At 46.1% G+C, this 14,655-nt stretch overlaps 1 protein-coding gene across 2 annotated transcripts in view; it reads left to right on the forward strand.

Annotated features, from left to right (window-relative positions):
- LOC139541264 (phospholipid phosphatase 3-like) overlaps positions 1 to 14,422 on the forward strand; it is a 36,296-nt gene extending 21,874 nt beyond the window's left edge. For both annotated transcript variants that reach the window (XM_071345719.1, XM_071345718.1), the window contains exons 3-7: positions 1 to 16; positions 135 to 322; positions 599 to 656; positions 6,916 to 7,092; positions 13,719 to 14,422. The exon at positions 1 to 16 is cut by the window's left edge and continues 77 nt beyond it. In XM_071345719.1, coding sequence (XP_071201820.1) covers positions 1 to 16; positions 135 to 322; positions 599 to 656; positions 6,916 to 7,092; positions 13,719 to 13,847 — 568 coding nt within the window. In that variant the 3' untranslated portion in view covers positions 13,848 to 14,422. The remainder of the gene's footprint in view (positions 17 to 134; positions 323 to 598; positions 657 to 6,915; positions 7,093 to 13,718) is intronic.
- The last annotated feature ends 233 nt before the right edge of the window (positions 14,423 to 14,655 follow it).

The following is a 14,655-nucleotide window of genomic DNA, read 5'->3' on the forward strand; positions in this document are numbered from 1 at the left end:
ATCTCTCTACAAACAGGTGAGTACTAGTAGAGGTCTGGGTGGGTAGAGACTGGACAATAAATGATACATTTCAAGAATATTATTGTTTTAATTTTGAAGGTTATATGGTACTAATGGTTGAAATGCATCTCTAGGTTGGAGTGTTTATATTTGGCTGTGCCATTAGTCAGTCGTTCACAGACATCGCCAAGGTGTCAGTGGGCAGGATGAGACCGCACTTCCTGGACGTGTGTAAACCTGACTGGTCAGCCATCAACTGTTCCCTCGGATATATCACCTCATACACCTGTAATTGCTCTGAGAGCAAAGTACAGGAAGCCAGGTCAGTACACATACCAAAACACGTATGCATGTACACAAACACGCGCACAGAGGCACGTGCACACATACAGACACGCACCCACACCACACGCACGCACACACACACACACACACACACACACACACACACACACACACACACACACACACACACACACACACACACACACACACACACACACACACACACACACACACACACACACACACACACACACACACACACACACACACACACACACAAACACAACTCATGTTTGCTTGTTTGTTTTACCAGGAAATCCTTCTTCTCAGGACATGCCTCCTTCTCCATGTTTACTATGCTCTACCTGGCTGTGAGTAACACACACACACACACACACACACACACACACACACACACACACACACACACACACACACACACACACACACACACACACACACACACACACACACACACACACACACACACACACACACACACACACACACACTGTGGTACACAGAAACAATGGAGTGGTGCAGATGACAGAGGGCATCATGGGAAGTAGGTGTAGCCCTTCACACTCATACCTGTATATGGGTTGAAAATGGCAGATTTTGGCACTGACTTAATTGGAACGCAGTGGCTGTATAGTAAAACATGGCGTCAGACCTCAGGTCCTGCGCTTCACAGCTCTGTATGGGTTTTGACTGGCAGTTCTGAACTTTAGCACTGGACGCGACAAGAAGTTTTCTCTATTCCTCTAGCTAATTGGGCAGCTTTAAAAGGGAAATGCTGTAAATTAAGAGGACTCAATGTATTTTGAAAGATGAGACAATGATTATAATAAATACCGCTTTGAGTCCAAATGTGCCCTTCACATTTCCATGTCATAAAACTAATTTCATATACAGTATCAATGTTTATGATAACTATGTTTGATGTTCAGTTATGACATGGTGTCATTCCCTGGGTTGTCCTGAACAGAATGAGCCTATGTTTGTCTATTGTGAAGAATATTTGACGCGGCAAACGCACCTGAATTCACTCATGACTCCTTTCTATTCGCACCAAAATTACCATCTGTTTCCCTGAATTGTCTTGTGAAAACCTAACACTGTAAGATCATATTTTATAACTTAGCTAGTCATGTTTGCTATAGAACAAGCTTTGAAATGATGCCCTCCTGTTCCCACGAGTGTAAAGGGTTAATGAGCTGCAGGATTCATCTGCCTGATGAAAAAGATCTTTGTTCCCCTCTATCCCCTCATCATCCCGACTCCCCCACTAACCCCTCCCTCCCTCCCTCCCTCCCTCCCTCCCTCCCTCCCTCCCTCCCTCCCTCCCTCCCTCCCTCCCTCCCTCCCTCCCTCCCTCCTGCTCATAGTTTAATCAGACACTCTGAAGAGTTATTTTCTTTCCTCCTCTCCCTAGAGGGATGGATGGATGTACTCCACCTGTTTTCCTCTTAACAGCTGAACACACTTCCTCTGTCCTTCTCTCTCTCCTTCTCTCTCCTCTCTTTCTCTGTCTCTGCCTATCTCCACCTGTTGTGGTTTCTTGGTCTGTCTTCGTACCCCAGCGGGCCTCCATGCTTCCAACACACTAATTACATACACTGACCCCCCAGCCCCCCCCCTCTCTTTCTTTGTCTCTATCTCCCCTCTTTATCCCCCCATCTCCTCTTCCACTCTATTAAGTCTGCAGATATTTCCACAACTATGCTCAGTGTTTTGGGCTTGGATAGGCTGAGCTTGGCTGAGCTGGGTTGTCAAGCTTTTGGGTGTGTACTGTTGGCCTATGCTTCCTGGAGTATTGTGCAGTATTTTGTGGTGAGTACTGGGTATTTCCCTGCCTCTCTCTGACAGCCTCTCTGTTAGAATGGTGAGAGGAAGTGTAAAAGAGAGGAGGGATGGAAGAAGAGAGGTGTGCCTCCAGACCGCAGGCTTGACATTCAAACCACAAACACGTTGTCTGGGAGGTGGATATAGTGGTGAAGTCACAGAGAGGGAAGAAGAGAGCGAGGAGATAAGAGCCAACTTTCCTAGGGAATATAAACTGACCAGGCAGTTTGTACAGTATTCACACAGACAGCGACACACACATCAACCAACACACACCCCAGGGATCCTGTTTTTATAATTGAGGGTTAGTAAACAACAATATTACAGACATTCTGTTGTGGTGTGGAATGATGGTAGGACGTCTCTTTATCTCTCTCTATTTCCTAGTTGTGTTTTATATCTGTCCCAGAGTGATTAAGTGAGTCAGTGAGTCAGAGAAAGCAGTCTCTCTTCTTGAGTAGAATTATTCTGTAAGAAACCACAAAACTGTGGCTTCATGTCTTCTCAGTCATTCATGGAGTTTAGAAAAAATCTTTAGTGTTTTTTTTTATAGTAGTTTTTCTCAGGGCAGAAACACAATAGTCTTCTGATGGATGAGTGTTAGTGAGACATTCCTCAGTCTGTGGTAAGAACATTTCTCTCATGCAGTTCTACTGGCTGTAGTGTGAGTAAGACCAGGACTGGAACAACAGCCAGTAGCTCTATAGGACCAGGACTGGAACAACAGCCAGTAGCTCTATAGGACCAGGACTGGAACAACAGCCAGTAGCTCTATAGGACCAGGACTGGAACAACAGCCAGTAGCTCTATAGGACCAGGACTGGAACAACAGCCAGTAGCTCTATAGGACCAGGACTGGAACAACAGCCAGTAGCTCTATAGGACCAGGACTGGAACAACAGCCAGTAGCTCTATAGGACCAGGACTGGAACAACAGCCAGTAGCTCTGCAAGACCAGGACTGGAACAACAGCTAGTAGCTCTATAGGACCAGGACTGGAACAACAGCCAGTAGCTCTATAGGACCAGGACTGTAACTACAGCCAGTAGCTCTGCAAGACCAGGACTGTAACTACAGCCAGTAGCTCTATAGGACCAGGACTGGAACAACAGCCAGTAGCTCTATAGGACCAGGACTGGAACTACAGCCAGTAGCTCTATAGGACCAGGACTGTAACTACAGCCAGTAGCTCTATAGGACCAGGACTGGAACAACAGCCAGTAGCTCTATAGGACCAGGACTGGAACAACAGCCAGTAGCTCTATAGGACCAGGACTGGAACAACAGCCAGTAGCTCTATAGGACCAGGACTGGAACAACAGCTAGTAGCTCTATAGGACCAGGACTGGAACAACAGCCAGTAGCTCTATAGGACCAGGACTGGAACAACAGCCAGTAGCTCTATAGGACCAGGACTGGAACAACAGCCAGTAGCTCTATAGGACCAGGACTGGAACAACAGCCAGTAGCTCTGCAAGACCAGGACTGGAACAACAGCTAGTAGCTCTATAGGACCAGGACTGGAACTACAGCCAGTAGCTCTATAGGACCAGGACTGGAACAACAGCTAGTAGCTCTATAGGACCAGGACTGGAACAACAGCCAGTAGCTCTATAGGACCAGGACTGGAACAACAGCTAGTAGCTCTATAGGACCAGGACTGGAACAACAGCCAGTAGCTCTATAGGACCAGGACTGGAACAACAGCCAGTAGCTCTATAGGACCAGGACTGGAACAACAGCTAGTAGCTCTATAGGACCAGGACTGGAACAACAGCTAGTAGCTCTATAGGACCAGGACTGGAACAACAGCCAGTAGCTCTATAGGACCAGGACTGGAACAACAGCTAGTAGCTCTATAGGACCAGGACTGGAACAACAGCCAGTAGCTCTATAGGACCAGGACTGGAACAACAGCTAGTAGCTCTATAGGACCAGGACTGGAACAACAGCCAGTAGCTCTATAGGACCAGGACTGGAACAACAGCCAGTAGCTCTATAGGACCAGGACTGGAACAACAGCCAGTAGCTCTATAGGACCAGGACTGGAACAACAGCCAGTAGCTCTATAGGACCAGGACTGGAACAACAGCCAGTAGCTCTATAGGACCAGGACTGGAACAACAGCCAGTAGCTCTATAGGACCAGGACTGGAACAACAGCCAGTAGCTCTGCAAGACCAGGACTGGAACAACAGCCAGTAGCTCTGCAAGACCAGGACTGGAACAACAGCCAGTAGCTCTATAGGACCAGGACTGGAACAACAGCCAGTAGCTCTATAGGACCAGGACTGGAACAACAGCCAGTAGCTCTATAGGACCAGGACTGGAACAACAGCCAGTAGCTCTATAGGACCAGGACTGGAACAACAGCCAGTAGCTCTATAGGACCAGGACTGGAACAACAGCTAGTAGCTCTATAGGACCAGGACTGGAACAACAGCTAGTAGCTCTATAGGACCAGGACTGGAACAACAGCCAGTAGCTCTATAGGACCAGGACTGGAACAACAGCCAGTAGCTCTATAGGACCAGGACTGGAACAACAGCTAGTAGCTCTATAGGACCAGGACTGGAACAACAGCCAGTAGCTCTATAGGACCAGGACTGGAACAACAGCCAGTAGCTCTATAGGACCAGGACTGGAACAACAGCCAGTAGCTCTATAGGACCAGGACTGGAACAACAGCCAGTAGCTCTATAGGACCAGGACTGGAACAACAGCCAGTAGCTCTATAGGACCAGGACTGGAACAACAGCCAGTAGCTCTGCAAGACCAGGACTGGAACAACAGCCAGTAGCTCTGCAAGACCAGGACTGGAACAACAGCCAGTAGCTCTATAGGACCAGGACTGGAACAACAGCCAGTAGCTCTATAGGACCAGGACTGGAACAACAGCCAGTAGCTCTATAGGACCAGGACTGGAACAACAGCCAGTAGCTCTATAGGACCAGGACTGGAACAACAGCCAGTAGCTCTATAGGACCAGGACTGGAACAACAGCCAGTAGCTCTATAGGACCAGGACTGGAACAACAGCCAGTAGCTCTATAGGACCAGGACTGGAACAACAGCCAGTAGCTCTATAGGACCAGGACTGGAACAACAGCCAGTAGCTCTATAGGACCAGGACTGGAACAACAGCTAGTAGCTCTATACCTTTTCCCTCCTTCACCTTACCCTCCCCCCCCGAACTATAAACACCCCTGAGAGAAAGAGAAAGAGGATGGGAGAGAGGGATGGGAGGGTACCTTCCTCTCCTTGCTCGAAGACAACAATGATGAGCAACAATGATGATGAGCTTGTCTTCCAGGAAGAGCCAGTCAACCTACTCCATACCTTCCGCTGGGAATTGTACAGCCTTATGGGGGGGAGGGGGGTTTGACTGGGCTATTGTTAGGTCAGCTAATTAGGACTTGGTGAGAGTGGAACTTGGTGAGAGTAGAATTAGAAAACAAACCCGATTAGAATTAGAAAACAAGCCAGATTTTGATAAACTCCCATATCTACTGGGTGAAATACCACAGTGTGCCATCACAGCAGCAAGATTTGTGACCTGTTGCCACAAGAAAAGGTCAACCAGTGAAGAACAAACACCATTGTAAATATAACCCATAGTTATGCTTATTTGCTTTCCCTTTTTTTACTTTAACCATTTGTACATCGTTACAACACTGTATATATACATAATATGACATTTGTAATGTCTTTATTCTTTTGGAACTTCTGTGAGTGTAATGTTTACTGTTAATTTTTTATTGTTTATTTCACTTTTGTATATTATCTACCTCACTTGCTTTGGTAATGTTAACATATGTTTCCCATGCCAATAAAGCCCCTTGAATTGAATTGAATTGAGTGGAGAGGTGAGAGAGGGGGTGAGGAAGGGAGTGAGGGAGCCCTTGCCGGAGACTGCCCCACCCAGTCTCTGGCCATATGAAGCAGGAAGTACAGGTCTGAGTCTGAGGGGAGATGAAGAAACACAGGAAGTCCAAAGGTCCAGGCCTGAACTCACTTTGGGTGTGTGTGATTGAGAATGGCCTTGGCCGTTTGCATTCCTGTTTTGGTTGTGCTTTGGTGTAAAATATAACCCAGCTAAGCTGACTGAATCAGAGGGCACATCCGCTTGTCTGCTGTTTATTCTAATGGGGGGAGAGAGTTCACTCTGAACGGGTGTTGAACATGGACAGGAGTGTGTGTGCGTTTCTGTTGGGTTTAGTCAGTGGTCATGGGGTTTTTTACAGCTGAAGGGGGAACATTTATCAGAACCACAGTCTGGTCTATGTGATCTGAACAGGAATAATACACACTCAGTCTTACATACAGTACATTTATAGGTGTTTGTAACATGGAGTGAGAGGGGAGGTGAAGAGGAGAGAAGAGGGGAGAAGTGAAGAGAGGAGAGGAGAGGAGAGGAGAGGAGAGGAGAGGAGAGGAGAGGAGAGGAGAGGAGAGGAGAGGAGAGGAGAGGAGAGGAGAGGAGAGGAGAGGAAGGAGAAGGTAAGAGATGAGAGTAGAGGAGAGGAGAACACAGACCCTGTCATCTGTCATACTACTTCCTAAAGACACTCATCTCAGTAATATCTCACAATATAGTTCACACTTATTCACTTTTACAAAGGAATTTCTCCTGATGGTATACAGATCTACATATCGGCTTCAGATGTTTACTATAAATCTGTCTGTGTAAGATCAAACACCTACTGCTCAATGTCTTTCTGTGGTCATGCATTAAAATAATAATCCCTTTTTCTCTCTCTTTCTCCCTCTTTCCATCCCTCCATCAGTTTTATCTCCAGTCCAGGTTCACCTGGCGAGGTGCCCGTTTGCTCCGCCCCCTCCTCCAGTTCACGCTGCTGATGATGGCATTCTACACCGGCCTATCACGCGTCTCCGACCACAAGCACCACCCCACAGACGTACTGGCCGGCTTTGTACAGGGCGCCCTGGTGGCCTACTGCATAGTGAGTACACACACACACACACACACACACACACACACACACACACACACACACACACACACACACACACACACACACACACACACACACACACACACACACACACACTGAGTGTACAAACATTAAGAACACCTTCCTAATATTGAGTTGCAACCCTCCCCCCTTTTGCCCGCAGAACAGCCTTAATTTGTCAGGGCATGGACTTTACAAGGTGTCGAAAGCGTTTCACAGGGATGCTGGCCCATGTTGACTCCAATTCTTCCCACAGTGTCAAGTTGGCTAGATGTCCTTTGGCTGGTGGACCATTCTTGATACACACGAGAAACTGTTGAGAGTTAAAAACCAAGCAGTATTGCAGTTCTATATATATTTATACAGTGCATTCGGAAAGTGTTCAGACCTCTTGACTTTTTCCACATTTTGTTACGTTACAGCCTTATTCTAAAATGGATTAATTCAATAAAAATCATCATCAATCTACACACAATACCACATAATGACAAAATGAAAACAGGTTTTTAGATGGTTTTGCTAATTTATTAAAAATAAAAAACAGAAATACCTTATTTACATAAACATTCAGACCCTTTGCTATGAGACTCAATATTGAGCTCAGGTGCATCATCCTTGAGATGTTTCTACAACTTGATTGGAGTCCAACTGTAGTAAATTCAATTGATTGGACATGATTTGGAAAGGCACACACCTGTCTATATAAAATCCCACAGTTGACAGTGCATGTCAGAGTAAAAACAAAACCATGAGTTCAAAGGAATTGTCCGTAGAGCTCCGAGACAGGATTGTGTTGAGGCACAGATCTGGGGAAGGGTACCAAAACATTTCTGCAGCATTGAAGGTCCCCAAGAACACAGTGGCCTCCATCATTCTTAAATGGAAGAAGTTTGGAACCACCAAGACTCTTCCTAGAGCTGGCCATCTGGCCAAACTGAGCAATTGGGAGAGAATGGCTTTGGTCAGGGAGGTGACCAAGAACCCAATGTTCTGTCTGACAGAGCTCCAGAGTTCCTCTGTGGAGAAGGGAGAACCTTCCAGAAGGACAACCATCTCTGCAGCACTCAACCAATGGAAGCCACTCCTCAGTAAAAGGCACATGACGGCCCGCTTGGAGTTTGCCAAAAGGCACATAGACTCTCAGACCATGAGAAACAAGATTCTCTGGTCTGATGAAACCAAGATTGAATTATTTGGCCTGAATGGCAAGCGTCACGTCTGGAGGAAACCTAGCACCATCCCTGTGAAGCATGGTGGAGGAAGCATCATGCTGTGTGGGTGTTTTTCAGTGACAGGGACTGGGAGACTAGTCAGGATCGAGGCAAAGATGAACAGAACAAAGTACAGAGAGAATCTTGATGAAAACCTGCTCCAGAGCGCTCAGGACCTCAGACTGGGGCTAAGGTTCATCTTCCAACAGGACAACAACCCTAAGCACACAGCCAAGACAACGCAGGAGTGGCTTCGGGATAAGTCTCTGAATATTCTTGAGTGGCCCAGGGAGAGCCCGGATTTGAACCCAATCGAACATCTCTGGAGAGACCTGAAAATAGCTGTGCAGCAACGCTCCCCTTCCAACTTGACAGAGCTAGAGAGGATCTTCAGAGAAGAATGGGAGAAACTCCCCAAAATACAGGTGTGCCAAGCTTGTAGCGTCATACCCAAGAAGACTCACAACTGTAATTGCTGCCAAAGGTGCTTCAACAAAGTACTAAGTGAAGGGTCTGAATCCTTATGTAAATGTGATATTTCAGTTTTTAAAACTTTGTAGTTATAGGGTATTGTGTGTAGCTTGCTGAGGGGAAAAAAACAATTTCATAAATTTTTAAATAAGGCTGTAACTTAAGAAAATGCGACTCACCACCTGGATTCGGTCTTACGTAGCAAAATTAGAAATTTCGTTTTTTACATTGGATAAAAGTAGAGACTCAGAGCTGCAAAATGGTATATCATACACTGCATTTTTGAGTAACAATGGGAAAGTAATTCTGTTTTGAAAGTTGATAAACTTGTAAACTCACTTTTGAGATAATGGCCTTTGAATGTTTTGGTATCTAGTGAAGAGATCTTTTTTGTCTGCACCCATTCAGCATCGTTCACACCTTCTTAAGCTTTAGCCCCACCCATCTCGTTTTGGCTCTCGGAGCGTTCAGAGCGCACACTTGACGCTCTGGCCAATGATTTGTTTACCTCTGGATTACATGAAAACAGCCTTACCAGCTCTGCCGGCAACAATTTCATTACACTTTTTTGCTGACGTTTACTGACACCAGCCATATTCAACGGGTGTTGTACACTTTATCTTAATACAATGAACCTAGCTAGGTAAACAACGTATAAGATCACACATGTAACGTTAGCTAACGAGCCAGCCAGCTAACGTTAGCTAGTTAAACAACAATGAACATAGTGTCAAATCATGTCATTACTACCCTGTATGAATCTGCTGGGAGCTAACCAACCAGGTTCAATGTTAGCTAGCTAACATTAGGCTCTAACTAGCAAAGCAAACGGTTCTGGGATACGAATAATAACGTCATACACGTAACGTAGCTAACAGTACACTTTAGCTTGAAATAAATCCACTTTCTGTCAAAATGAGAAACGTGTAAGATCTGAAAATGTAGCTAGCTATCTTACCTGTATACATCAACATGCATGATGGATGAGTCTCCCTGTCATGGATGCCATGCCACGGTTGGCCTTAGTTTGAAGATGTAATCTGTAGACAGGTGTTTTCTCCATCTATTTAGCTATCATACTCTAATTCCACTGATTTCAAAACTCGATCCTCCAGAAAGTGAAGATCAACACTTATGCAGCTCACTACATGATAATAATCCAAATAACTTCACAGATCTTCATTGTAAAGGGTTTAAACACTGTTTCCCATGATTGTTCAATGAACCATAAACAATTAATGAACATGCACCTGTGGAACGATCATTAAGACACTAACAGCTTACAGACGGTAGGCAATTAAGGTCACAGTTATGAAAACTTAGGACACTAAAGAGGCCTTTCTACTGACTCTGAAAACACCAAAAGAAAGATGCCCAGGGTCCCTGCTCATCTGCGTGAACGTGCCTTAGGCATGCTGCAAGGAGGCATGAGGACTACAGATGTGGCCAGGGCAATAAATTGCAACATCCGTACTGTGAGACGCCTAAGAAGGTGCAACAGGGAGACAGGACAGACAGCTGATCGTTCTCGCAGTGGCAGACCACGTGTAACAACACCTGCACAGGATCAGTACGTCCGAACATCACACCTGCGGGACAGGTACAGGATGGCAACAACAACTGCCCGAGTTACACCAGGAACGCACAATCCCTCCATCAGTGCTCAGACTGTCCGCAATAGGCTGAGAGAGGCTGGACTGTTGTAAGGCAGGTCCTCACCAGACATCACCGGCAACAACGTCACCGATGGGCACAAACACACCGTCGCTGGATCAGACACGGTTGGCAAAAAGTGCTCTTCACTGACGAGTCGAAGTTTTGTCTCACCTTGGGTGATGGTCGGATTCGCGTTTATCGTCGATGGATTGAGCGTTACACCGAGGCCTGTACTCTGGAGTGGGATCGATTTGGAGGTGGAGGGTCCATCATGGTCTGGGGCGGTGTGTCACAGCATCATCGGACTGAGCTTGTTGTCATTGCAGGCAATCTCAACGCTGTGCGTTACAGGGAAGACACCCTCCTCCCTCATGTGGTACCATTCCTGCAGGCTCATCCTGACATGACTCTCCAGCATGACAATGCCACCAGCCATACTGCTCGTTCTGTGCATGATTTCCTGCAAGACAGGAATGTCAGTGTTCTGCCATGGCCAGCGAAGAGCCCGGATCTCAATCCCATTGAGCATGTTTGGGACCTGTTGGATCGGAGGGTGAGGGCTAGGGCCATTCCCCCCAGAAATGTCCGGGAACTTGCAGGTGCCTTGGTTGAAGAGTGGGGTAAAACCTCACAGCAAGAACTGGCAAATATGGTGTAGTCCATGAGGAGGAGATGCACTGCAGTACTTAGTGCAGCTGGTGGCCACACCAGAGACCGACTGTTACTTTTGATTTTGACCCCCCATTTGTTCAGGGACACATTATTCCATTTATGTTAGTCACATGTCTGTGGAACCTGTTCAGTTCATGTCTCAGTTGTTAAACCTTGTTAAGTTCATACAAATATTTACACATGTTAAGTTTGCTGAAAATAAACGCAGTTGACATTGAGAGGGCGTTTCTTTTTTTGCTGAGTTTATATGGATGAGCAATGACAGAGCGGCATAGGCAAGATGCAATAGATGGTATAAAATGCAGTATATACGTATGAGATGGGTAATGCAAGATATGTAAACATTATTAAAGTGCCATTATTAAAGTGACTAGTGATCCATTTATTAAAGTGGCCAATTTATTTTTATTTTTTTTATTTCACCTTTATTTAACCAGGTAGGCTAGTTGAGAACAAGTTCTCATTTGCAACTGCGACCTGGCCAAGATAAAGCATAGCAGTGTGAACAGACAACACAGAGTTACACATGGAGTAAACAATAAACAAGTCAATAACATGGTAGAAAAAAAGAGAATCTATATACAATGTGTGCAAAAGGCATGAGGTAGGCAATAAATCGAATAATTACAATTTAGCAGATTAACACTGGAGTGATAAATCATCAGATGATCATGTGCAAGAAGAGATATTGGTACTGGTGTGCAAAAGAGCAGAAAAGTAAATAAATAAAAGCAGTATGGGGGGTGAGGTAGGTAAATTGGGTGGGTAGTTTACAGATGGACTATGTACAGCTGCAGCGATCGGTTAGCTGCTCGGATAGCAGATTTTTAAAGTTGTTGAGGGAGATAAAAGTCTCCAACTTCAGAGATTTTTGCAATTCGTTCCAGTCGCAGGCAGCAGAGAACTGGAATGATTTCAAGTCTGTATGTAGGCAGCAGCCTCTCTGTGCTGGTGATGGCTGTTTAACAGTCTGATGGCCTTGAGATAGAAGCTGTTTTTCAGTTTCAATAGGGAGGTGAACATGCAGTGGCTCGGGTGGTTGTTGTCCTTGATAATCTTTTTGGCCTTCCTGTGACATCGGGTGCTGTAGGTGTCCTGGAGGGCAGGTAGTTTGTGTGGGGCGCTGTGTTCTCTGTACACCAGTAGCCACAGGTCGAGCCCTGCCTGTTAGGTTTAGGCACCCTCACCTACTTCCTGCCATATCACGATGTAATGTCCTGTCTGACTCAGTGTATTCATGAGTCACATGGTGTGACAGAGGACTCTAAACATGACTGGTAGTGTTATTAAAAACTGTAGTATGATGGCAATCTCTGTAGGGAAAATACATACCTGTCCCAGGCTGTACTCAGTGATGGATCTGATGAAGGGAGGACTTCCCTGAGACAGTATCCCCCCTTTAAATGTTCCACTGGCATGTTTCCAGTAGGTCCACATTAAGGAGCGCACAGTCCTCCCTCCCCTGGTGTATGTTGCTGAGTCTGCATATCTTACACAATATGCTGGGAGGTGGTGTGTTTGTGTGCGTGCGTGCGTGCTTGTGTGTGTGTGTGCACAGGAAGCCTCGTGCTGTGATGAGGCCTCAGCCAGCCAGGGGTTAGAGGTCAGAGGTGGTCAGCAGGTGGACAAGGCCTGCTGTGATTGGATGCCTATGTCCTTGTGAGAACAGCGGTTTGGAATGCTGCCCACATCTTTAACTGTAGTGGTCAACAATACTGTTCGATAGCATTCACCACTCTGCTCACAACACTGCTACACACACACTACATATATGAATTCACATTTGTATGCATGAACTCACTCACGCACGCATACAGACACACACAGACACACACACACAGGGACTGTTGTTCTAGTGAGGTATCTTTATGTTTTATTGAGCTGACTGGGTCTCCCTATAATGATGTCATGACTCAGTCAAAGGTCATTAGTAAAGGTTGTTAAAGGTCATGCTCTGTCCCATGACCTCTATATCTGTCCCCATCAGCTCAGCCTGTTTGGATGTGTGGGAGAAGGAGAGAAGGAAGGGGGAGACAAGGAGGGGGAAAGAGGGAGAGGAGAGAGGGGAAGAATAAGAGAGAGAATGAGAGGGTGGAAGAGACTATGCTGTTGCTAAGAGCCTTTTCCATAGGCCCACTTCCTGCCCGCTTTCCTGTTTGGCCAATGATGTCATCAGGAGTCCCATATCTCTTCCTTCCCTCTCGGGAGACTCAGGAGTAGGAAGAGGGTGGAGTGAGGGGGAGGGAGCAGAGGACTGAAGAGAGAGGAGATAGCGATGACCTCAGGATGAGGCTGGCATTCGGTTTCTCTTCCTCCCTCTGCCTCTCAAGTCCCACGCTAGGGTACAGTGAGCTCATTACATGAGGGGGAGACAGGGGGAGGAAGAGGTTGGAAAGAGGGCTGAGGAAAGGGGTGAGTAAAGGAGACCCATCTTAAGACTGGCTCCCTTTGTTCTAGTCCTAATAATGATGATGATAGTGATGATGATGTAGGGTTGTGTTCACTGTGAGCCATAGTCAGTCATTTCCTCTGGTCAAATTACTCACTCTAGCTGCCTATTATGTGTAGGTATAGTACTTTAACATTTCTTTCTCCCCCATCCAGGTGTTCTATGTATCTGACCTGTTCAAACCGCAGGAGAAGCCTGCCTCGCCCCCTCCCTCCCCCATCAAGAAGGAGCTCCTTCCCCCTGCTGACATCATCGAGCGGAACAACCACCACAACATGGTGTGAGACAGGCCCCTTCCCCTGACCGAGGAGCCTATCACAGCGCTTGTCACCGCCCATTGGACAGTAGAATGTAGCGACCAGAGAGACTATGGTCGCATCTCAAATCACACTCCGCTCCTTATATAGTGCACTACTTATCACACCCGCTGGTGCAAAGTAGTGCACTACTTAGGGAGTAGTGCTTTATTTGAGTCCTGCCCTGCAGAAACCACTATCCAGACTCTTTACTACTATTGTTATTACTACTATTCTGATTTGAGCGCAAGTTAGAGCAAAAAGAAAATAATCAAAAGCTAAAAGACAAGAAGTTAGAGACAGACAGACACAGACAGACAGACAGACAGACAGACAGACAGACAGACAGACAGACAGACAGACAGACAGACAGACAGACAGACAGACAGACAGACAGACAGACAGACAGACAGACAGACAGACAGACAGACAGACAGACAGACAGACAGACAGACAGACAGACAGACAGACAGACAGACAGACAGACAGACAGAAGTGCAGAGCCGTTGAAACGAACACATTGTATCCACACAAAGGGGGGGAAAAAATAATAAATTAATAAATGAAGGAGAAAAAGACAGACATATTAGCTGTCTCTGTCTGAGGCCTTGACATAGGATAACAACTTCCTTAGTAATAGGAACTATATTACTGCAATATTACTAGCACATGACACATCTAGTATATGAGTAACAATATAGAATAGAATAACTTACAGCACTATAATCCAGTTCACTGTCGATTATCACCACTCACCACCGGATGGACCAGCTATAAGAATGCTTGTTGATGCTTA

Source organism: Salvelinus alpinus, chromosome 16, assembly GCF_045679555.1.
Source record: "Salvelinus alpinus chromosome 16, SLU_Salpinus.1, whole genome shotgun sequence".
Classification (NCBI taxonomy): domain Eukaryota; kingdom Metazoa; phylum Chordata; class Actinopteri; order Salmoniformes; family Salmonidae; genus Salvelinus; species Salvelinus alpinus.